The sequence below is a fragment of the Rhododendron vialii genome, chromosome 8a (genome assembly GCF_030253575.1).
Source record: "Rhododendron vialii isolate Sample 1 chromosome 8a, ASM3025357v1".
Taxonomy (NCBI): Eukaryota; Viridiplantae; Streptophyta; class Magnoliopsida; order Ericales; family Ericaceae; genus Rhododendron; species Rhododendron vialii.
In genome coordinates this window covers 25622941-25648288 of record NC_080564.1, presented here as the reverse complement: position 1 = coordinate 25648288, position 25348 = coordinate 25622941, and the positions used below count along the sequence as shown (strand labels likewise).

The 25348-nt window shown below is 41.2% G+C and overlaps 1 protein-coding gene across 1 annotated transcript; it reads right to left on the bottom strand.

The window, feature by feature from the left end:
• Positions 1-602: 602 nt before the first annotated feature.
• Positions 603-21476, bottom strand: LOC131297925 (annexin D5-like). The gene is made up of 6 exons (XM_058323134.1): positions 21125-21476; positions 20175-20323; positions 5748-5957; positions 4593-4808; positions 3497-3586; positions 603-1175 (listed from the first exon to the last, which is right to left on the bottom strand). The coding sequence occupies exons 1-6, from the start codon at positions 21228-21230 to the stop codon at positions 960-962; spliced, it is 987 nt and encodes a 328-aa protein (XP_058179117.1). The 5' UTR covers positions 21231-21476; the 3' UTR covers positions 603-959.
• Positions 21477-25348: the final 3872 nt, after the last annotated feature.

Here is a 25348-nt window from a genome sequence, read left to right as displayed (position 1 = left end):
ATAATCTCTTTTTGTGTCAAGAGATTAACTCTGTTGTGAAGAATACTTTTCGATGGTAATTAATGAGGGTGAAGAGATATTGATGTTGGAGTGGCCATTCTTAATCATAAGAGGCATAATCATGATGGAAAGGATCCTTTGATAGAAGACAACCTAGCAATATTTGAGAGGAGTGATGGGTTGTTAGATTCATGGCAGGTAAGCATAGCTAGCTAATTGTTTGCCCCTCTTTTAAATGGGAGGAGAGGAGAGATAATTTTTGATAGACAAGTGTGTCTAAAATAGAGGTCTAAATAGAGTTTTTCAAAGCCAATTCGATTGGCATGTGCCTATTTGTATTACTAGGGATCCATTCCAAAATATTTTTTTTTCCTCTGGTTTATTTAGCATTCAAGGTTTTATTCTTGGACCGTAGTTACAATTTCCTTGTGGAAAAGGATAAGAAAATTCATGCATGTTCATCCTTTCATTCATATTCACACAATTCAAAGACATCGCATTTATTGATTTTTTTGCGCAACTAATATTATGATTCTATGGCCCAAATATTTCATAGAAAGGTAAAAAAGTCATCCTTATATGGAAAGTATATATGTTTTCACACACAACCAATATGACTTTATTAATAACAACATCTAAAATGTAGCAACCAGACAATATCATGTCCAACATCGTCAACCAACCCAAATTACAAACACACAAGAACAACCAAAATCACCAACACATAAGAACAGAGGAGTCCATATCCACATCTTATAATTATATCACACATTATCTAATGGATACTTATGGGCCTGGATTCTTTATCCTCAAAACTCTATTTTCCATTCTTAATGCATTTTTAGCCACACAACCTTAATTGGAATACTTCTTGAGATTCTCATTAGATCATGTGACTGCAAATGCATTGAGACATGTGAACAAAGAATTTTAGAGGCACGTGACCGGTGGCCCGTTACCTAGTGATTGGGCTCTAAAAGTGAGACAAGAAAGGATCTGTAATTTCCAGAAGTCTTTGAATGAACGTCATCACTCAATGATTTCTTATTTTCCTTCTTGTACTCTGCCTTTATTTGCTCAATATCAATTTCAGCCCTTGACACAATAATCCTTGTAAGTTTTCTTTTATCAATTCCAGTTATAGCTATGAGTGGATTCAACGCCTCGTACAATGCCTGTAAATGGTCATAATGATATAGTGCTCCCATCAATCAACATATGCCAAAAGCATGATGAATATCTATAAATTCATAAAAAAGAATGTATTGTAAATTTCAACTGTTAAAGAGGTGTTACCTATTGTCTTTAATTACTAGAACATGCAGCTTTTTGTAAGACACATGAAGTTAGTGAGGAAAGAAAAGCATGCGTAGAGGAACATTTTCTCGTGATAATTTTGGAAGGACTAAAATTTAAGAGGAACATTCATAAACTCATAAGATTTTACCATGGGTTCATATGATTAAACCATTCATTTAGTTTTGCTTACTAAAAGCAAAAATAAAGCACAATGCACGGTGGTTCTTGTTAGATTAAAGTGCTCGATAGTCTCAATTGTCATGTCAATGCTATTGTAATACCATATCACCATTGCAAAATAGCCACATATGGAATATTAACCAAGATGGTTGTTTGTATCACAATGTTTCATGTCATGTGAACAGGTATGATCTATCAGACTCCATAACATTTCTATGAAAATTTATGTGACTATAACGTCAATCATGACCGTACAATGAAGTGGTGAAATAAAATTGTGATAACAAAACGGAAATAAAACATTTCTCATTGAGGAATGGGACAGTTACAATTAAATAGTTTTCTGAGTCATGAAAAACATGTACAAAAGATAAGTGAAAATCACTTTCCCCTTTGTTGTGAATAATGTTGTGCGGGTCATAGTGTAATTGTCTATTGATTGGGAATATTGATGAAGTGCATAAGTAGTTGAGCGATTTGTGGTGTGATTTAGCCTATATATGTCAAAAATTAGGAGAAGTGAAAATCACTTTCCCCTTCTCTTCTTTTTCATCATCCTCTCTCTCTCTCTCTCTCTCTCTCTCTCTCTCTCACACACACACACACACACTCCAAATTCAAGAAAAACTCATGCCATTTCCTTCAAATCTTGGCGATCTAGACTCGTTGAAAATCTTGGAGAGAGTTTCCTTGGCAGATATTAAATTTGGAAGTCTAGGGCTGGTTCGAATCTTCGGGTTTTGCTCAAAACTCATGAGGTAGAGATTCCTCATCTTTCTCTACTTGGTTTTGTGTTGATTGAGTGCTAAATATTATCATCGTTTTTCTTATTGGTTGAAACTTGTCAAAATTTGAAATCGTGTTGAAAATCCAACCGCTACCGATAACCCATTTATGGCCCTACCAGTAGCCAGACATCTGAACTGGATTTTCGACTATTGCTATTGGTAGCCCATTTATAGCCCTACTGGTAGCACCTGTGAAAATTTCTAAAAAACTCTATAGTGTGGATTCTAAGGTCGTGGTTCGCATGAATGGGATTGTTTCTACATTAGGACTTGAGTTGAGCTCTTGAATGCTCATTATATGCGGGTGGTACGATGACTAGATCGATCTCAATGACTAACCAATTGAGAAATGAGATTTGGTGAGTATTATGGCTGATTACTTTTGAAAATTGGAATATGGAAACCCAACATGGGTAGGGAGGGGGGTACTTACCAAAAAAAAAATCACATGGGTAGGAGATATTACTAGGTCTCGAATACTTGGTAGAGGATATCAAGAGGTCCTGAAGGCTCGGCAATGGATATCACGAGGTCCCGAATACTCGAACTATCACTAGGTTCACTATTGGGTGTGTAGCTAGGTATTTATGCATTGAGATTGAAATGAAAACTTGACAAATGTGATTCAGTAGTTGATAATTGAGATAGAAAGAATAGTGTGCATGTAAATTCGTTGATTTCAAAAGTTATGATGGTGCCTTAGGTTTCTACCTTGTTTGAATATATAGCCATTTGTTCATAATACGATCTTCTTCAATCGCATCTGTCACCTCATATGCATTTAGAGTTAGTTAGAATTTTCTCTACTTGGCAAGTGTATGCTTAATTCTTCTTTTTTCAAGTACAAAATAAGATCAGTAGCATGAAATGTTTGGCGTGCATTTACGAATGTTCTTTTGAATGCTAATATCGAAGAGTTATTTTATCATCTAATTGTGTAACTTATTATATTTTGAGGATGAAATGTAACTTAAATTAGATTCCTTTTGACTTTGGAAGAATGTAAAACACTTAATTCTATCTTGCTTATTACTTATGGAATATTGGGCAGTGCTCCCTTGAATGTACCTTTTGAATGGATGATGGTTCATGGAATGAATGTGACAAGTCCTTTATGGGTATTTATGTATGGGCATGACGATACTTTATATATGAGAAATTATGATTATTAAGTTTAAAAATCAAGGTCGTGACATAGGGTGCAAGATTCTATGATATTAAAAAAGTACCTTTGCAAAGTACTTTCCAGGATTCTCAGCACATTGTAAGATTGTCAAAAGCGCAAACTCGAATCTCCCAGATGTTTCCTTCTTTACCGCCTGCAATTAGTCCGAGCATTTTAAGAAACATGCATGTTAAAGGATATCAAAGGCTGACTCTCCTCTCTCTCTCTCTCTCTCTCTCTCTCACTGGTGCAACGGAAATTAAAGATGACTCAACCGTCAAAAGACTTTGCTCATCGTCAGCCCCGTTCCGCATTCCAAATTAAGTACCTACAAAAATAAGGACTTATTTTTAAGTTTAAAAATAATGATTTAAGAAAATAATTTTTCAATTTTTTTTTTGAAGTAATGGATAGATCTCACCGAGATCTATAAAATTAGATCCATATTGCATATTTTTTGATTTCAATAAGTCTATTATTTTCAAGCTTGAAAATTGTAAGCAAATACTTATTTTTTAAGGGGATAAACCGGAACGGCTAAGTCCAAAAAAGTACTACTAAAAAATTTATAGTTGCCGAAGGCTCCAAAAAGTAGGCCTCATTTTGGGCCGCATAAGAGCATCTCCAATCCATGCTCTATTCCTCCATTTGAGAGTATGGAGCTCCTCTAATCCATTCTCTCAAGCCTCCTCTATTTAAGAGGATAGGATTTTGATCCTCCATATTTAGAGGATGGGTGAAAATATGGAGGATCCCCTCTATAACACTATTCACCTTTTAAAATGGCATTTGTATCCGTAGAGCATTTCTAACCCATGCTCTATTCCTCCATTTGAAAGTATAGAACTCCTCCAACCCATCCTTTGAAGCCTCCTCTATTTGAGAGGGAAAAATAGAGGGTTTGTGGTTGGAGTAAATAAGAATAGTGATTTTAATTTTATCTAAAATCACTTTATGAATAAAATAGAGTATTTTGATACTCTCAAATAAAGTATTGAATTAGAGATGCTCTAACAAATATAGGCCAACATCGGCCTTTCATAAAATAAAAAAAAGAAAAAGAAAAAGGCCAGCATCGTACCTTGGGCCGTATAACAAATGCATAAAAAAACCATGTGAAAGACAAAGATATATATGCGATTAAAAATTGAAGACATTACCTTCTCCAACGAATTCTCATACAAATGGCGATAAACAGAATTAATCTCAGCCAAATGAGCCGAGCTTCTTTCAGTGAAAATGCGTATAAAAGTCGCCTCATTAGTTCCCAGTCTCTCCTCCCCATCTTTGTATAGTTCTTTGACATCTTTTTCCACAATTTTTGCATCTACTTCCGGGCCTTCGAAGCGTGTTGTATCTACATATGCGAGCAACAACTACCAAACCAAAAACAATTTAAATCCAAGTGTATGTATCTACGTGCACAGAGTAAGAAAGGATGGCTAGACGTGAGAAAGCCATTTGCTAAGGTTATATGACCAATTCAATTAAAAAAAAAAAAAAAAACGCTAATGATACGGCCATGTAATTAAGTAACATTTGATACAAATACTTGAGAAAGTAGATGATTACTTGTGTGGATGGATGGGCCGAGGATGATTGGGCTGGTCTGAGTGTTCCTCGTAGCCCAGTTAGCTCATGCCGATAGCCCCAGTAGCCCGGAGGAATGTGTATTTGGGGTAGAAGCCTGTATATTTGAGAACTCTAGCCTTGGATAAATTTTTTTCGGTGCTGGGTCGGTATATCCCACGTAGTACCCACTCGGCACATCCAGGCCGTTCAATGCACTCTTAGAGCGGCTCGGATTGAAACTCTCTCTCTTCTCTCACCCCAACACTTTCTCTCTCCAAATCCGAACCGTCCAAAAATGCAATGGACGGTTGGGATGCGCCGAGTGGCACCCGGCACTGAAAATTTTTCCCTAGGCTTGACCAAAAAAGGGTTCGCATTCGCATGCACCATGTGGCAGGCGATGCATGGACAATTTATCCCAAGAGAGGAATGGTGGAATGATGGTCAATTGGAAATTTAATTTTGGCTATAGGTCACAATAATGAGTATTTTGAGTCCTAGGGATGAAAGAATTAGATATAACTGCGGATCACTTTGTATGAGAAGATTTTACAAATTTATTGTATTTGTATTTGTATTCATACTCTTATCATGCTGATCAGGGAAAAAAAAATATTAATCGTACTCGTACGTATCACAATAAGTGCATGTTGTCAATGATCGAGTTCCCCACGTACCAAAAAAATTAAAACAAAAAAAATATAGTTCCCTAGAGCAGAAGAAGAGAGATAGAGAGAGATAACCTTTTTATGATCAAAGGATGCATGATTTCCTATATCCTTGTCAAGGTCAACACCAGACATAGAACGATAGGCCTGTTTCAATGCCTGAATTTGGGATGGGGTACGCGAACATATAACTTCAATCGCGATATTGAATTCTCCAGTTAAAGCTTGTTGGACTAATTTTGCGTCCCGATCTCCTGGTTCACGCATCCAAAGTAAGACTGCTTCCTGAAAGTGAAAATAGTAGCTAGATAGTCTTAGTTTAATTAAAATGCAAATTAATTACATAAGCCCAATGAAGATTTGAATTTTCAGCCATTTTTGTTGGAAAAATAACAAAAACAGAAGAAAAATTTGGAAACAATTTGATTGGGATGATTTGTTTTCTAGGGAAGATGGCTCCAAGATATGAAGATTTTACCTGCAATTATGGAGAAATCCCAAAATATCTCCACTTAAAAAGTAAGGAAAATGCCATGGGTGAACCGGTTGGTGTTTGCTCCTGCAGGAGAGCTGTACCTTTCTTTAGTTTTTTCTTAGTTGTTATTTTTCCAGATTTCAGCTGTGCTTAATGTTTATTACTGGTTTGAGCTGAGGGTCCGTTCTAGGAATCTTTACTATCTGGACCTAGATTGGTTCTCATCTGACGATTTCGCTGGTCTTGCTTCAGCAGGGAGTGCCTGTATCGAAGTCTTTGGTAGTTTTGGTTCATTCTTGTATTTTTAATGGAATCTGTATCGCTTTCGGATTTTGATTTCGAATGAAATGTGTTTCAAAAAAAAATGCGTTGATGGATTACTCCCTCTGTTCCATATTGAGAGTCCCATACTCTCTAGATCTCTTACTATTTTTCAAATAAAAAATCAACTACTTCCGTGTATAATTTTTCAAAATTTTTCGCACCGTATTAAAGATCTCGATTAATACTTTAATTTGGTGCGAAAAAATTCAAAAATTATACACAAAAGTAGTTGATTTTTTTATTTGAAAAATGACACGACTTTTCGTAGTGGAATCTCAATATGGAACGGAGGGGTATATTACTAGGTGTCCTGTTCGACCGCGAGCATATTTTTGTTGTTTATTTGTGATAAATTAATAATTTTTTATTATGGTAGATTTCATTATTTAGTAAATGTATCATAATTTCTGGATTAAATATTTTTATGGTAAATTTATTGAGACAAATATTTGTTAGCTTATATGATAATTTCTTTTTATAAATTTATCGTATTTGACTATGGTAGATTTATGGTAAACTTATTGTAACTTTATTTTTTGCTCTTGTTTGTCACGAATTTTCTTGGAAGCCAAATAGAACGCAGAGTAAGAGACAATAAATTTATTTTTTTGATAAACGGATATCCAGGCCGATTCAAGTAAACTTATAATATTGGTGAATCAACACAGGAATTGTGCAAACAAATCTGGAGGACACTTGAATACAATGAAGAATGAAGTGAGACAAATAAAGCATCGTGATCCAGAGAGAGAGAGAGAGAGAGAGAGAGCTACTGCTGGGTTTGAGATGGGATCATGAGAAAGAGCCATGACGCTATGGCGGTAGAATTTTTCAGTTGCTTGGTTTTTGCTAATAGGGGAATAGGAATTTGTTAAATTAAAATGGGTGCGGTGGTAATTCAAATGGAGGAGTTAATAAAAACAAGAGCGACATTGTGGATCAAAGCCAAATTTGATCTAAAGGTGTATACGGTAGAAAATATCAAAAGAAATCTTGATGGTGTTAGAAGACTCATTATTTAGGTGTCTTTGGGTGTATTTTTCCTTTTATTTTCCTTGTATTTTTGGGATGCCATCCTGTGGGGGCTCCGTTCCATGTGGTTTATGTTCTGTAAATGTGGGCTCGAGATTAACTCCTGGTTCCCTGCTCTGTCCTGCAAAATGAAGCACGACTAAAGACCACACTGGAGGTTCTCCGGAATAGCCCTCCGGTGCAAGAGTCAATTTTCTTGCAAGGAAGTATTAGAGATTAGGAGCTAGGGTTTTTTCTGTGCGTACCTCTTCTAAGAAGGCATAATGGGATCTTTATAAGGAACCCTTAACTTGGTCTCCAAGGTCGCACCAACGCTCAACACGCGTCGGCTGATGTCACTCTTACATCACGTTTAGGGTTTTGCAACCGTTTTCAAGATGAGCTGGCACCTTCATGTGCCCCTATCATTATCCTCATAACCGTTTGGATGACGTCACAACCATCATCATTGCCACGGCTACTGTTCCAACGCAGACGGGCTGTATCGTCGGCCACGCAATGCTCGGAACCGAGCATGTCATGCGACCTCGGCAGCCGTCCAAACGAACGTATTCCCCCGCCCATGCGGGTGCTTGGACTGGAGCATTTATAGAAGTACACGTTAATGGGGCCTTCGGCTACGAGACCCTCGGCTACGGTACCCTCGGCTACGGTTGCTGTTCCGAACATTGAGAGAAAGATGACTTGGAGCTGAAAGGTTGCTGTTCCGAACGTTGAGAGAAAGATGACTTGGAGCTGAAAGGAATATTGGATTACGTTCGGAAATGGCCCAAGCCATTTTGCTCGGCCTGCTACAATAGCCCCTCAACCCATGCCGAAGCTCTTTACTTGGTATGGGTTAATTTAAGACTTGGCCGAGCTTGAACCTGCAACAGATTAATCCGAGCCATACATAAGATGATAGCTGTCGAGAATTTGAATAGGCGTGTCAGCTGAAAGGACGTCTTAGCAGATGAGGAGACGGCTGGCATGGGCAAGGCCTTCAGTCGCCACGTGTCACATAGTGGTTGGCAAGGGGTTCGGCGATGAAATGATGGGCGGGAAATTCGAAAAGCCCCGCTCCGTTTATAAATAAAGGTGAAGAAGGAGAGAGAAAGTTCTTCTGCACTTTCTCTCTCTAGCGCCTAGAGCTTCTCTCTCTATAATTCCGTTCCAGAACTCAACTCGAATCCAGATCTTCAACTTCAAGCTCCATTTCAATAGAAATCTTCAGGTATGTCATCGATTCTTATCGTTTTACTCTTTCCCTTGCTTTTCATGCACATGTTCTGGGCTTTTGGGGTGATTTTGGGGGTTTTTTGTACTGTATGAATAGTAGAATACTGGGAAGAACGATGATGTTCATCCCTGAACTCAACTTGTTCTTCCGAGCCCCCAAAGGATGTCTGGGGCTCGCCGAACGATTTCTTCTGATGGGGATAAATAACTGAACGATCCCCAATTCTCTGGTTTGCCGAACGTAGGGAGTCTTTATAGAAGTACCGAGCCCATTATAGGTTAGCCTACAACTCGTGAGCCGATAAGATGAATCGAACTTCCAAACAATTTTCTTTGCTGACGCAGATTTCAACTGCTTAATACCCCTTTGTTCTTTTCCTAGGTCTGGCTCACGAGGTCATCGACGTGTCTTCAGACTCGGATTGCTCGAAAACCGAATCCGATCGTCAATTCATCAGTGAACTTCTCGAGCTGCGTAGGTTGAGGAGTAGCCGAGCGATTGTATCAGCTTCAACCAGGATGTCGGCGACTTCTCCTGTATCCGACGAGTCCAAAGCCGAGCGCGATTATGAATATGCCGCCGACGACTTCCTTACGGAGCCCGAGATAAGTTTCTCCCCAGAAACCCAATCTGAAACTGAGCCACAGGTGGGGCAAGAAGCCAAGTCAAGGCTTATGTCAGGAGCCGAAGCTTCGACATCGGCTCCGAGCGACGCCGATCTTTTCGATAAGGGCTTGCTTTGTCCCCACGCTCACTATTTCAGTGGCAGCCCTGGGGAGTACGCAGCATTCCGAACGAAGTACAATATTCCCGACGATGTTCTGATTCATAGAGTCAAGAGCACCGAAATTAGAGACCATAGGGATCATCGTCCCGAGCATATAACCGTGCCCCTAATGGCCATTTGCGAGGCTGGGCTTCGGTTCCTAATTCACCCTTTCCTTAAGGAGATTCTTTGGAAGTTCAGCCTGGCCCCCCATCAGCTTGCAATAAACAGTTACCGAATAATCATGTCGGTGATTGCTTTGATCGAGAACCATAACCTCGATTTCACCCCAACCGACCTATTTTTTACATACACCATGTTCAGACGTGGCAAATCCGGCCGTCGGTATTTGACGACGCGCCCCAAAAAGGAGCCCCTGATCAACGGACTTTCGGATACCGACAAATGGGCTGATTTTTACCTCGAAGTGCACGAAAACTTTGAATTCGGCGATGGTCTCCGTCGATACGCTGTTCCGAAAGTAGCTGATACGAGAGGTGATAAGGCCGAACGTGCTCAATTATTTTATTACGTTCTATTTTTATCTTCTTTGCTGCTGAGGGCATTTTTTGATTGTTGATTTTCTTATGCAGAGCTCGGCCCAATTTCCAACGGACTTAATACTAATTCCTGAGAGAAAGCTTGCGACACGCTCCTCGCCCAAGCTTGCCGACACGCTCCAACCCTTCTTGAATACAGACCCTCATATAAGGGTGTGCTGAGGAGAAAGGGGAAGAACAAAGAAAATGAAGCCGAACCTGGAAAGAAGAAAGTAGGTGCCCCCAAGACTACCGGAGCATCTAAAAAGGGGGGTGCTTCAAACGCCGAAGGAGCTCGACAGAAGTGGCAACAAGGAGTACGGTTGCCGAAGATTGAATTTACTGCCGAGGAGTGGCTCACCCCGTTTTTATCCGACGATTTTACCGACCCTGCTACCGAAGACATGTCGTGGAGAAACATCCCTAGGCCAGTCATCCCAACAAAATCGGCTAACCCGGGTCGTAGCCGAGGCTTTGTGGACCAACAGCTCCAACAAAGAGAAAAGAGACATAAGACATCTGAGGATGTCTCGCTGCCGAACCTTACTCAATCAGCTCCTTCAGTCGTTGCTCGAGCCTCTCCACCCAAGGAACAAAGGAATCTTCTCGAACCTCACATCGACCTTACCGACCCTGCGACCGAGGCTGCCGTTCGTCGTCAATTCAGCCCTTCTTACACTATGTCAGACGGCAGAGTCCTGCAACTGAGTGATTCCGTTAAGGAAGAACCAAATCTTGTAGTGACGCTCCTCAGGGGTCTAGCTCTTCCGAGAGACTATGATCAAGTGCCGACCGACCTGATCCCCGGGCTCGGGGAAATGTGCTCCCATCTGGTGTAGGTATCACTTGCACTCTGTTTTATTTCTTGTCATCTAGCAATAGAACCTCTTAGTGAAAATTTTTACTTTTGTGTTTTTGCCAGGCCGGGCAAGCTACCCTGAAAGCCTATGACAAGGCCACCAAAGTTTCTGCCGAGCGTGAACGATACAGGTCTGACCGAGATTCCTACCGAACCAAGTGGAGGATCTCAGATCAGCAAGCAAAGGATACGAAAGTAGAGGTGGAGAGGCTGAAGAAGGAGCTTGCCGACGTTAAGGCTGCTGCCGCGGCCGATGTTGAAAAAATGAGGGTAGAAGAAAAAGAGAAACTCAAAGCTGCTGACGCCAAAGGCTATGAGGCCGGAATAAACCGAGCCGCACTGGAGTACACCCAGATAACACATAAGATGGTGAATGACGAGCTTGAGGCTCGGCTTCCCGATTTCTTTAAGCTGGGGTATACTGCCGGTGCCGAGGCGATGGCTGTGGTAATGGCAATTCAAGCCGATTCTGGCTTTCTGAAGCAGCTTCCCGAGCCGATCGTGCCTGACTTGGAGCTTCCGTACACCGAAAAGGAGTGCCAACCGTTACCTCCTGAGGATGATGATGAAGAGATGGTCAATGCGCCAGCGGCCGATCAACAGGAGAAGGTTGGTGAAGGTGACAGTCACTCCAAGGTTCAAGACGAAGTTGCTGAGGATGCCCGAGTTTAGGATTCTCCTTAAGTTTTGTTTTGTTTCTGAATATTTTGAACTTTGTTTTTTGGACTGGATGGCACCAAACATTTGGGATTTTGCCATGCCAGATGTAATAGTTTGAAGGGGGTCGGCGTCGAAACGGTTTACCAAGCCAAGCCCTCTTGTTAGGAGTTTCTGAATTTCCAGTTTATGTTTCAATGACTTAGAAAAAATTCTCAAATTTGTTTCTGTACTGAATATTTCTATATGCCTTAGAAATATTTTCTGAGTTTTGGCCGAATGTCAATCAACATTGGCTTGTTTTCAAGGTTTTGATAATTACTCATGATAGCCCCTACGTTGGTGTAAGGCTCAACTCAAAATGCCAGTCTTATGCCAAGGTAATAGGTGGAGTAATTGTTTAATGTGGCCATTTAGTTCAAGTCAAATTGTGAACATAGCCGTGCTGAGAACAAACTTTCAAGTTCATCTATTGTTTTGTGTTTGGACGTCAAGTTGTCCAAGCTGTTATGATTTACTTGTAACAGCCCCTACGCCGGTATGAGGCTCGGCTCAAAATGCCAGTCTTGTACCAAGGTAATATGTTAAGTAAATATTTGAAGTGGTAGTTAGTTCAAGTCAAATAATGAACATAGCCGAACCAATATATTGATCGAATTGTGGCTGGAAAGCAAGTTGTCCGAGCCATAATGTGTTTGTCGTCAACAAAATCCGAACGTAGTTGTAATGGTTAGAATGCCGAGCTATAGTGATCTATGTTTGAACATTGTAATCAATTATAGAGAACATTGATGCTTCAGAAGTAGAAGAGACTTTTCATTAAATAAAAGGATGACCAAAACAGGTACAGCATTTTGGTAAGTGACAAGTAATAAACTTGGGAGCTGGTGTGATAGATTGAGACCGAGGAGAAACCTCAAAGGTAGGCCTTCTTGAGGTTCAGAGCGTTCCAGGGGTTCTCAATTTCCCTTCCTTCTTTGTCTTCTAACTTATATGAGCCATTGACGACCTCCTTTATCACTCTGTAGGGTCCTTCCCAATTCGGTTTGAATTTAGTCTTCTGGTTGGCTCGGACAACCTTCTGCCAGACCCAGTCGTCAGTTTAGAACTTTTTAAGCCTTACGCTCCGATTGTAACCCCGAGCGACTTCCTGCTGATAGTTAGCTAATTTGAGCTGGGCATCGTCTCGCTTTTCTTCAGCTAAAATAAGCTCGGTAGGGACTGCATCATTGTTGATTTCTGGATCAAAAGTTTCAGTGCGCAGGGTTGGGAACCTTGATTCGAGTGAGATGACAGCCTTCATGCCGAAGGCCATTGCAAAGGGAGTTTGGCCAGTGGAACGTCTTGGAGTGGAGCGATAAGCCCAAAGAACCCGAGGCAATTCTTCGGCCCATTTTCCTCGTTTAGAGTCCAGCCGACGTTTGATGCCAGTGCAGACAGTCTTATTTGTGGCTTCGGCTTGGCCGTTGCCCTGGGGGTAGGATGGGGTTGAATTGAAGAATCTAATTCCGAACTCAGCACAGAGTCCAGTTAACTCTTTGCCGACGAATTGGGAGCCGTTATCCGAAACAATTGCATAAGGAACGCTGAACCTCGTGACGATGTTCCTCCAAACGAATCGCCGAACGTCTGCTTCAGTCGTTGTGACTAATGGCTCGGCTTCCACCCACTTTGAAAAGTAATCCGTTGCAGTGATCAAAAACTTGAAGCCCCCAAGGGCAGTTGGAAGTTTGCCAACTATATCCAATCCCCACTGGGCAAAGGGCCAAGGACTAGTGATAGGTTTGAGAGATTGAGCGGGCTGCCTTGGTATAGGAGAAAAAAGTTGGCAAGGTTTGCACTTTTTGACCACTTCTTCACAATCCTTCTTCATTCCTTTCCAGAAGTATCCTTGACTGAGAGCTCTTTGACAGAGGGAGCGCCCGCTAGAGTGACAACCGCAACTTCCAGAGTGGAGTTCGATCAAAATAATTGGGACCTTGGTTGGGTGAACAACTCGAAGGTATGGCCCAGTGAAGCTTTTCCTGTAGAGTTGGCCGTGCTCAGAGATCCAATAGTAGGCTGCTTTGCTGCGTACACAGTGGGCCTCCTTTTTGTCCGAGGGTAGCGTATCAGCTTTGAGGAACGAGATGATTTCGTCCATCCAACTTGGGCCGAGGGAAATGCTGAACACTTCTTCCGAGATTTCGAAGCTTGGCTGGTGGATCTCGCCGAGGCTGATGTGTCTGTATTCAGATGCTTTGCTTGCCGAGGCCAAACTTGCAAGAGCGTCGGCATGAGTGTTGTTCTCTCTGTTGATCTGTTTGATTTGGAATCCCTTGAACCCTCGGATTAGCTCAAGAGCCGTAGCCTAATACTTTATCATTCTTGGGTCCCGAGCTTCATAATCACCTGTTACTTGATTGACGATCAGCTGAGAGTCACAAAAAACTTGTAAGTCTTCAACTTGTAAATTTGTCGCGGCTCGGAGACCAGCAAGCAAAGCTTCATATTCGGCTTCGTTGTTTGTGGCTTGGAAGTTGATTGTGATAGCACTTTCATGAAGGACGCCACAAGGGTTTACAAGGACAACCCCTGCACCCGCGCCGTTGCTGTTTGATGCCCCGTCAACGTGTAACTTCCAAACGTCTCCGCTGAATAAGTTCCAAGTTTTCCGAGCCTCTTGTTGTTCTAGCATCCCATAATTAGGCTTGACCAATGTTTCTTCGTCCGGGCTTCCTGGGGTGAATTCAGCAATGAAGTCTGCCAATACTTGGGCCTTGATTGCAGTTCGAGGCTCAAAGTGGATATCAAAATTCGCTAATTCGACCGCCCATTGAGATACTCTGCTTGATAGGTCAGCCTTCCTCAAGAGATTTTTAAGTGGAAACTCCGTGAGAACTTCGATGGGGTGATCTTGAAAATAAGGGAGCAATTTTCGAGCTGCTGTAACCAATGCTAGAAGAAGCTTCTCCAGTGGCAGATATCTAGTCTGTGCTGGGAGTAAGGTTCGGCTAGAAAAGTAGATTGGTTGGTCCTCAAGGCCTTCCTGTCGGACAAGTGCCGAGCTTACGGCATGTGGAGAGACAGCAAAGTAGAGATGGAGAGTTTCAAAAGCTACTGGTTTAACGAGGAGAGGGGCCGAAGAAAGATAGGATTTCAGCTCGGTGAGGGTTGCATCGCAATCTTCCGTCCACTTGAAACTTCGTCGGCTTTGCTTCTTAAGAGTTTGGAAGAAGACATGGCATTTATCTGATGAGCGGCTAATAAACCTGTTGAGACTTGAGAGCCACTGCCATCCCTGTTAGCTTCTGAATTTCCCGAGGAGTGGATGGTGGTTTTAATTGCTGAATAGCTGAGATCTGGTTCGGATCCGCTTCGATACCACGCCGAGTAACCAGGTAGCCGAGGAACTTCCCCGAGCAAATTTCGAAGGCGCATTTGTCGGCGTTAAGCCATAGCTTGTGCTTCTTCAATATTGCAAAGACCTCGGCAAGATGAGAGAGGTGGTTCTCGGCCTTGAGACTTTTGACGACCATATCGTCAATATAAGCTTCCATGATATCGCCGATGAGAATTCCGAACAACAGGTATACCATTCTTTGAAATGTGGCCCCCGCATTCTTAAGGCCGAACGACATAACCAGGTAGCAGAAAAGGCCCCTGGGGGTGATGAACGCCGTCTTTTCCATATCGTCGGGATCAATGGCTATCTGGTGGTAACCTCTATAAGCGTCCAGGAAACTTAGCCGAGCGTGACCTGCCGTTGCATCTACCAATTGATCAATCTTTGGAAGGGGTAGGCAGTCTTTAAGACAAGCATTATTCAAGTTGGTGTAGTCCACGCAGACTCTCCATTTTCCATTCTTCTTCTTTACCACCATAGGGTTCGCGAGCCAAGTGGGGTATTGTACTTCTTTGATGGCACCAGCCTCGAGGAGTTTGTCCACTTCTTCGTTTACTACTTCGGCATGAATAGTGGCCGACCGCCGAGGCTTTTGAATCACAGGCTTTGCTAATTTTGAAACGTTGAGTGAGTGTTGGATGAGCTTCGGGTCAATGCCTGGCATATCGTACGATGTCCAAGCAAAAACTTCAATGTTGCTCTTGAGGAACTGCAAGGTTTCTTCACTCTCGGCTTTGGGCAAATCGGCACCGAGTATGAAATATCGAGATGCATCCTCGTTGAGTGGGAATTTGATAAGATCCTCAATGGATTTCTCTTCAGGAAGAGATCCGACGTCTTCGAGGACTGGTTTGTCAGGGACTTCAACCCAATGTACTCGTTTGGAGCTTGATGACTTTCCGATGGCCGAGACGTAACATTGTCTGGCCTGTAATTGGTCTCCGAACAGATCTTCTTGTTTGCCGTTAGCGCCTATGTACTTGACCACCTGGTGGTAGGTTGAGGCGACGGCTTTTATAGAATGGAGCCAATTTCGACCAAGGATTGCGTTGTATGGGCTCGGTGCGTCTACAATGACGAACTCTAGATTAGAAGCAACCGAGCCCGTAACAACAGGGAGGGTAATCCTTCCGAGAGGCCAAACTGGAGTGCCACTGAATCCAATTAAAGGGACTTCTGCCGGGAAAAGGCACGATTCTGAGATTTTGAGCTCCTTGAAGAGAGACAAGTACATTACTTCTGCCGAGCTTCCTTGATCAATAAGCACCCTTTTGACGGAGTGAGTTGAGATTTGGATTGTGACCACCAGAGCGTCGCTATGGGGTGTTTGGACACGTTGAAGATCTTGCTCGGTGAAAGTGATTGACCAGGGACGCTCAAGCAATTTGGTTCTTTTAGGAGCACGATTGATGGAAAAAATTTGGGTAACTTTCTCAGCTTCGACAAGCTCTTGACGAAACTGTTTTGCTGCCTCCTTTGTTGTTGACCCATGAATAACGTTGATTACTCCGACTGGGCGAGGAATGGGGTTCGGTCCACCAGCGTTCGGCTGTCTCCTCGGTGTTTTTGTCCAGTCAATATGATCATCAAGAAGTCCTTGTGCCGCTAGATTTTCCAAAAGTGCCTTATAGGGAGCGCAAGCCGTGGTGTAATGACCGAGCTCATTGTGGTACGAGCATCTTTTCCGACTGTTGTTGTTGCCTTCTTCTGTGTTCAACTTGGGAGGGTTCGGCCAGACAAAAAATGGTTCCCTCTCTAACGTACGGAGGAGGAAATAAATTGGCTCTTTGAAAACGGTGGTTTCGGCTATATAGTCATGAGCTTTCGGACCCTTTTTGTCTGCCACTTTGACTGTGTTGACCTGCTTCTTCGGCTGGACCGCGACCACAGGCTTTGGTGGTGCGATTTGGGGCGTGGGGATATGAAGGCTTTGGGGTGCGATTGAGTTTTGTCCTCCTTGGAGTTCTCGCTCGGCAAGGAACTCTTCGTAGGAATAGAACTGTTCTACCATCCTCATTAGCTCGTTCATTCCATGAGGCGCCCTTATTGCCAGCTCATCTAAGATCTTGCTTCCTATTTCCAACCCATTTTTGAAGTTCCTTGCAGCCCAATATTGATCAACACCGGGTATTTCGTTAAACAATTGCTAGTAACGTTTGGCATACTTCCGAAGCGTTTCGCCGGGCCTTTTCCTCATCTGTGCTAAGGCGTCTTCTTCCTTGGCTTACTTGTTGCTAGTGATGGACCTATAGTTAAAAGCCCTTTCAAGCTCTTTGAAACTATGGATCGATCCAGCCTCTAATTGGTTGAACCAAAGCAAGCCAAGGCGCCCGAGACTCGAGAGAAATGCTTTGCACATGATGGCGTCGTCGTCGGTGACGCATGAGATGGTACTTCTGTAACTGATGAGATGGGTGTATGCCTCGGTTGTGCTGGGGTCAAACTTCTGGAACTTCGGGAGGTGGAGACCGGGCTTCGGCAATGTGGCTTGGATCTTTGCCGAGAAGGGTGATTCCGTTAGCTTTTTCAATTGATACTCGTGGGTTGGCCGAGGGGGAAGACCTTCCCGAGCGTTCCGAGACTTCTTCAATGCTCGGTATTCTTGTTCCCTTTGTTTTCCTTCTTCCTCATCTTGCTGACGTTGAAATCCCCTCTCTCTCTTCTCTATGGGGACCCTTCTGTTGTCCTTTTCTGGAAGATTTTCAGTATGATAGACCCTTCGTCGGCTAGGACGATCGTCTTGCCGAACGACCACACTTACGCTCCTTTCACGGTTAAGTGTCCGAGCGCTTACTGAATTTGTTGCTCGTCCTTCGTAGGCTTTTTCCCAAGGGACTTCATCATGTTCCATTCGATGGCTCTGGGGACCTTTCCCGTTTCTTCTTGGCGTTCGGCTTCTTTGCTGTTCGGATTTGTATGGGATGAGAGCCTGATCGTTGTCCTGAAATTCCACGGTATCGTAGCTTTGGGAGCCCTTGGAGTATTCGTCTCCAGCCGATGAACTAGAGAAAACAGTATGTGGGCTCCCTTCTCGTCTTCCTTCTCTTCCTTTAAGTCCCGCACCATTGCCGAGACGTTTATGAACTAGGGAGAGTTGCTGCTTAAAGCGAGCGTTATCCCCAGCTCGGTGATCTGTCAATGGTGGGTCCAGGCGGTCATGGACTGATATTCTATGTGGCTGTGCATCACCACCCAGTGGAGGAGGGGGCGGCAGATTTCCTCTCCGGTGCCGTCCCTGAGATCCAGGGTGGGATGCCGTCGGAAATTCCTTGGCCTTAATCTTTGCGATCTCCATCTTTAGGATGGCGACATCAGCGTTGGTCTGTTCTTGCTGCTGTTCTAGCATCTGAACATATGCTAGAGCGTCTTCACTTAAGCCTACTGAACGTTGGATGGAGGAGCTCACGCCTGGTGGAGTAAATCCAGGAGGGTGAGATGGGGAGGGGGCGTTGATACCGGTTTCAGAGGTGATGTGTAAAAAGGAACTGATGGGTTGAAAAAGAGGAGGTGGAGGTGCTCCGCCCATTTTTCTTTGGAGGAGACTGGTGGAGGTCTGGAGGAATGGAATTTTTAGGGACAGAAAAGGTGGTCGGGGAGGAGGAGCCGCCGTGGATCTGAGAAAAATTGATTCACGTCGGGTTCACCAAATTGTGGGGGCTCCGTTCCATGTGGTTTATGTTCTGTAAATGTGGGCTCGAGATTAACTCCTGGTTCCCTGCTCTGTCCTGCAAAATGAAGCACGACTAAAGACCACATCGGAGGTTCTCCAGGATAGCCCTTCGGTGCAAGAGTCAGTTTTCTTGCAAGGAAGAATTAGAGATTAGGAGCTAGGGTTTTTTCTGTGCGTACCTCTTTCAAGAAGGCATAATGGGATCTTTATAAGGAACCCTTAGCTTGGTCTCCAAGGTCGCACCAACGCTCAACATGCGTCGGCTGATGTCACTCTCACATCACGTTTAGGGTTTTTCAGCCGTTTTCAAGATGAGCTGGCATCTTCACGTGCCCCCATCATTATCCTCATAACCGTTTGGATGACGTCACAACCAACATCATTGCCACGGCTACTGTTCCAACGCAGACGGGCTGGATCGTCGACCACGCAATGCTCGGAACCGAGCATGTCATGCGACCTCGGCAGCCGTCCAAACGAATGTATTCCCCCGCCCATGCGGGTGCTCGGACTGGAGCGTTTATAGAAGTACACGTTAATGGGGCCTTCGGCTACGGGACCCTCGGCTACGGTTGCTGTTTCGAACGTTGAGAGAAAGATGACTTGGAGCTGAAAGGAATATTGGATTACGTTCGGAAATGGCCCAAGCCATTTTGCTCGGCCTGCTACAATTCCCCTCTTCTCGATGTACCCTCTTCGAATTTAATAAAATTTTCTTTTTCCGAGAAAAAAAGAGAGGGTGCGGTGTCCGATCGGATCTATTACTAGATTGAATAAGATAGCTTTCTGATTTTTGGATTTGGATGAAAAGGATTATGTATTGGATCGAATTTCACTAATCAGATTTGGATTTTACAAATGAGATTCGGATAGGATCTAGATTTATTGTGGCCCATAGACAAGTTTACCTCCTTATATCTCGATGATATCCATTCTGAACATTTGGAAAAAATTATGAATTTTTAATCCATCATATCTGTAAATTTAAATATGAAATTGAAAAAACTATAATAAATTAAATCATCTTTGTTTTGTTTCAAATGGAGTTATATTTACATTTTAGATGTACTAATTTTTAAATTGAAAAATAGATAGATAAAATTATATGAGAAAATGTTGGAGAGATGTATAGGTAGACAAGCCTCCTAACTATTGTTTTTTCTTTATCATGAAATTCACCGGAAAAACAATAATCAAAGATAACTAGATAAGTATGATTGCATCTAATAAGGACCCTAAATTTTTTTTTTTATCATTTTATATTTTCTCCAATTATCATAGGACAACTTAACCAACCGACGATTGCCACTTGTGCTCATGTCAATTGTCAAGTCTACTCACTTATCCACCATTATGCTTAATATATTTCTATAGTATAAACATGACTGCATATGTATGTAATAGGAAGGGTAAAATACATAATTCCAACAATCATAGGATTAAATTATGCGTAATACTCAAACGTAGGATGGAAACTTAATTGGGAATTCTTCTTTGGACCATGATGTTTGTTTTTCTTTATGACTAACTTGATCGTATAAATGAAGTGATGAAAGAATACTCTAGCCTCTTGTACCTTAAGATCACCAGTAACAAGCTCTTTAGACAAGGCAATGTCAAGGTCTTCTGAAAATTTACTATTATACTCCTTCCTTATGAGAGCACGCTCTGTCGCGCTTCGATTAGCAAGAATATTAACAATTGTTGCTTCGTCACAACCTTTTCCTGAATGATAAGTTAACAACGTTTGTCAGAAGCAAAGGATCATGATACTAAGGCTTGTGTCATGTGTGGTTATACATCTGATCTGAGTATCATAATAATCTAATTCCACACAAGAAAAAAACTAATCTACAGAATATTTTTCTAAAGGAAATTAATTATGCAAAATGATTTGCGATATTTCTCCAGGGATTGGAAATGAAATAAGAAGAGGAAACAAGTTTTAGAAAGGGAACGAAAGGTGCAGCTCCTTTGTAATCAGTACATAAAAACGAGGCCACCAACAAGGCTTCGATATAACGTGGGATTATCAAATGGAAGTTGATCATCTTTTGCTTAGCAAGATGGAGTGGAATAAGGCTTACAATTAATCATCCCAGATTTGTCTAAGAGATCTAGTGCATATTTGGATTGAGAGAGCAGCAGAAAAACAATAATACGCCAAACAGTATGCAAACACTATTCTCCCCCTCTTTTTCTGTGGGTACTGTCGCGTTGTGCCTCAATACCATTCTCTACCGTATATTTTATGGGGCTCAGAACGAAGTGTATCGATCCTAAATAAATGTTTGGTGAGGAAGGATGTTGGGACACTACGTGTCAGTATCCAAAACTACTGAATAATCCCTCGTTAAACTAGCCATGCATGGCGGTGCAAAAGTTATGCCACCTGAGTCTAGAGATGATTGTTTTGAAACTATATAATCAGTGGAACCCAGCAACGGGGCCAACAGAAAACAAGGAGAATGAAAACGGGCAGAGGAATGAAAGGGCTAATATCAGTGGTGTTAGTTACGTACGTACCTTCAAAAGCACGGTGCAAGCTAGTGGCATCATTCCAAGCGTTGGTTATCTCTGGAGGAACGCTCTCTGCTTGCGCAGCTTTTACCTCCGGATGAGCAGTACTCATTGTTGTTGAGATTTAGATCTCTCAGTCTCGCTCTCTCTTGCGTTCTCTGATTTTCTTAGCTTGCTTGCTTGTCCCTTCCCATGAACATGTATGTATATATATAGGGGCCGGGAACGGTGTTTAATGACATGAGGCCGATTAGTTTATGTTTCACATAACTGTTTGTTAACAACTCTAATCAAATATATTAATGTAAAAAATTAAATTAAACCAACACTGTTAGCCAGAAAAGAATCTGATTTACTATACTTTTGAACCATTGTAATTTTTTAAATTCAAAAATTACCTTTCCCTAGTCTGGGTTAGGGAAGATAGTACAGTAGGGGATATATATACACACACACAAAGTGGAGAAAGATTATATTAGCCTAGCAACACTTATATATCGGAGTTCATTACAAATATTTTGGAGAAAGTCAAACTAATCATTTAACTATTGTAAAACGAGAAAAATATAAGGTAGTCGATATTTGTCTTTCACTAGACCCATATATTGAACCTGACACAAACAACGACATTCGCAATCTGCTATATATTCATACCTAGAATTAGCTCAAAAGAGAAATTATTCCCAATCCACACTGAAAAAATAGTACCAAAAAATAAATGTCTGAATTTTCAATCCGATTATGCAGAAACGAAAACATTATCACGTGATTGAATTATATGCATACAATTAATCTAGTACATTTTTTCCATTCCAAAAGACAAAATATATTGTTTCTATTAAAGCTTTTAAAGAAGCATATAGCTAGTGTGCGGTTATTCAACTTTTCAGAAAAATGTGGATGGGGGGATGTTAAATTTTTTTCAAAAAATGCTGGCGGGTAAATGTCTACAATTTTGAGATTTTCCAGGGAAAAACTACTGATTCAAAAGAAAATTTCAGTTAAACCTTATAGGTAAGATGGTCTCCTGTGATTATTTGTCTATCGGTCCATCATTAGAAACAACACACTTTATTGATACTAAAACTAAGATATTCAACTAAAACACCCAGCTATTATTATACAACAAATTAAAAACCGTAAAAATTTCAAGAGTCAAAAAATAAACTACAAAAAGTGTTTTGCTCCTCCATGGCCTGGCCTTCTTTGCCAGAAATACATCAGCTAATATGTTGGCCTCGCGAGACAGAAACATTGGGGTTGAGAAACTCAGATCGAACTCATGTAGAAGACGGTTCTTATTGGCCGAATTTGGATAAAATTATGTTGATATACATACAGTACTATACATCTCTTTGAAATTCAACATAAAAAAAAAGGTCCGAAAGGTCGGACTAGATTATATACTTTCAAAGTGTCTGTAGAGGTCTCATCTTGGAAGATTCAGTGAGAGCTCGATAATGCCAGAGGCTTAACTCTGCTTCCACACTTCCTCTGGGTTGTGATGCCTATCGCCTTTTCCCCTGTAATCTTCAACAATGATAATCTTTGATTTATTAAATTTATTTTCTTTGCTGAACAAAAAAAAAAAAAAAACTCTGCTTCCACACAACTTGAACAAAAATTGTTTGGCGAATCTTGGGCAAAAGCATTTGCATTTGTCTGCTAAATCCATGGCTGCAATTTTCGGCAAACCCCTTTGTTGTGCTAACTTTCTCACCAAGTTAGTTCTCTCGAATATTGTGGCATTAATTTTTTTCTTTGAACAACGACAAAAAATTTAGAGATTGACTTATTCACGGAGGGGCCATGATTCCCTTATTCATGGACCATGCTATCTCGCCCATCCATTTCGGCTTCTGACGATCCGGATTTTAATAAAACTTTTTCAAGAAAAAGTTTACCGGAAAAGTTTCATTAAAATCGAGACCGTTCAGAAAACTTTTGGACGGTCTGAATTCATCTCCGTAAAAACTTATTCACAGAGGTCCGTGAATAAGTTTTTCTCAAAAAATTTATATTAATCTCAGAAAAGATGTATTCATGATGACATATCATAACAAGAGGCGAGCATCCAACATTAATACGGCTCCCCACACCGCCCAACAATATTCATTATATATGTTTCCCAGAACCCAAATGACAATCTTGTTGCACTACAGCCAACCTTTTCAGCAAAAGCGTGAACACAAATGGATGTTTTAGCTAAGAAAAACTTTATACCTATAGAGTACAGATTACTTTTTTTTTTTTTAAAACTTTTAACGCGCTAATTAATTAAAGAATGTCGTTAGCTTCTTAAAAGTCGTTAAATCAACACGAGGTCTCTTTTATCTAAAATCACTATTCATCAACGACGCATTTTAAAGACCAAAGACTTTCTAATATCTTTTTGTAAAAGTGCAAGTCTAAAAAAAACACAACAATATGTACTCCGATTGGATGCGTGATGAATTTTAGAGATATTATTTATGGAAGGAAATAGGATAGTAGGGTGTACGAGTATTATTTATGGAGGGTAGACCCATATTAATGTGACTTTTGTGGAGGGTGAATAAAAAAATAATTGGTTTGGATGAGATATTAAAAAAATGAAATAATATAGTATTTCGTTTGGATGAGAGATTAAATGAGAGGATAAAGTTATTTTTGCTGTGTTTGGTTTCGTTTTTGAAACTTTTTTTGAAAAATTGTAGAGGTAATAAGTTGAGAGAGATAGATAGAGAAATATTAGAGGTAGAGGGAATCTAGGGGAATTTTTTGAAAAATTCTTTTTGAAATGGAAGAATAAGGTGGGAAAGGGGGGATGTGGAGGGCCTCATCCGCTCTTGCTAAAATATGGACACCCTTTAAGGAGTCCATAAATAAGACCCCAAAATTGGATTATTTAGTACCGAAAGTGACTTGGGATGATTTAGTCTGGGTGTGCTTTTGTTTGCCAAACCAAGGCAAAAATATCCCATCGGCTCCTCATCCCCCCAGATTACTTCACCCTCCTCCCTAATACTCTCAAATGAGTGTAATAACTTCCATATGAAGGTTTTTTTTCCCTTAAGTATTTTTTACAAAGTAGATTGATGGCCTCATTTGAAAAAGTTCGCTTTAGGTCTCACAAATGTCAGAGCCGGCCCTGTTTATGATGGAAATCTTTGTAATGTCTCTGGGCTATGAAATGAAATTGCCGTTGTTCAAAAGAGAAAACCTTGTAATTAATTCTTGGTAGTTGCATATTCAATTGTCACATAGGCAAGTCTTGCAAAGACTCGGAAGTCTTCGTCTGCACATATGTAGGAAAGCAAACTTTTTATTCAACTTTACTTTAGGCTCTATCCGTTACCCTACATAATTGGAAAACACAAGCCCAACTAAAGCCTTTTCAGAAAAAAAACATCATAAAAATAAAAGTATGATTCCCCTTGTCCCCCATTCACGTTCTCATACCTTTTTTTTTGTCGGCATTTTCGTACCTTTTAACGCACTGAGAGCATGTACACCATTGAAAATGTATTTCACCTATTCAACAGTACACTTTTTTTATTTTACCTGCCCAAATTTCTCTCAATCCTACACGCATCTCTCTTATCATCTATATCCTTATAAAATACTATAAAATATTATATATTCTCAATGATAGAGGAGAGAGAGTAGAAAAAGAAGACAAAAAAGAGAGAGAGAAGTAATAATAGTTGTTTAATACATACCTATGCTACAGAGCTTCGCTAGAAATACCGAAGCTTTCTGACAAAGTTATTTTGCCTACTTTGTTTTCCTATTCTGGTGTAGTGCACTTTTTTCATTTTTGTTCTCTATTTTACCTAAAATCATGTAAATACGTATTCTGGTAAACATACTCAAAGATGAGGACTTAAGTATTTATGTAGGACATGACCCCAATTTAAGTTTCTTTTCTTTTTCTTTTTTACAGAAAAAATGCTTGACCGATTTCTAGACCTAAAAATTGGGTTGCCCCAAGCGTAGGGCTGAGACCGATGTAACACAATACCCGGTAAGACCGGAGTCGAATCCACTAAGAACGGTGAAGTGTGTGTTGTGGAAAAACGGGTTGTAGTATTAAAGTAGCTCTTAGGTAGCCACCCCTTAATTTTTTGGTTGATTGATTAACTAATGCTACTGATAAATTGCTTGAAAGATTAAAAAGAGAGGCGCGGTCGTAGGGAATCCGGCTCGTGCTACCCAATCAGAATCCGCTCGCTTTTCATAGTCTAAAAA

Coding starts and splice junctions, on each gene's coding strand:
- LOC131297925 (XM_058323134.1), bottom strand. CDS start 21,230: ATGAGTACTGCTCATCCGGAGGTAAAAGCTGCGCAAGCAGAGAGCGTT. Junction 20,324..21,124: donor CTTGCACCGTGCTTTTGAAG/GTACGTACGTAA, acceptor CTTATCATTCAG/GAAAAGGTTGTGACGAAGCA. Junction 3,587..4,592: donor ATGAGAATTCGTTGGAGAAG/GTAATGTCTTCA, acceptor GACTAATTGCAG/GCGGTAAAGAAGGAAACATC.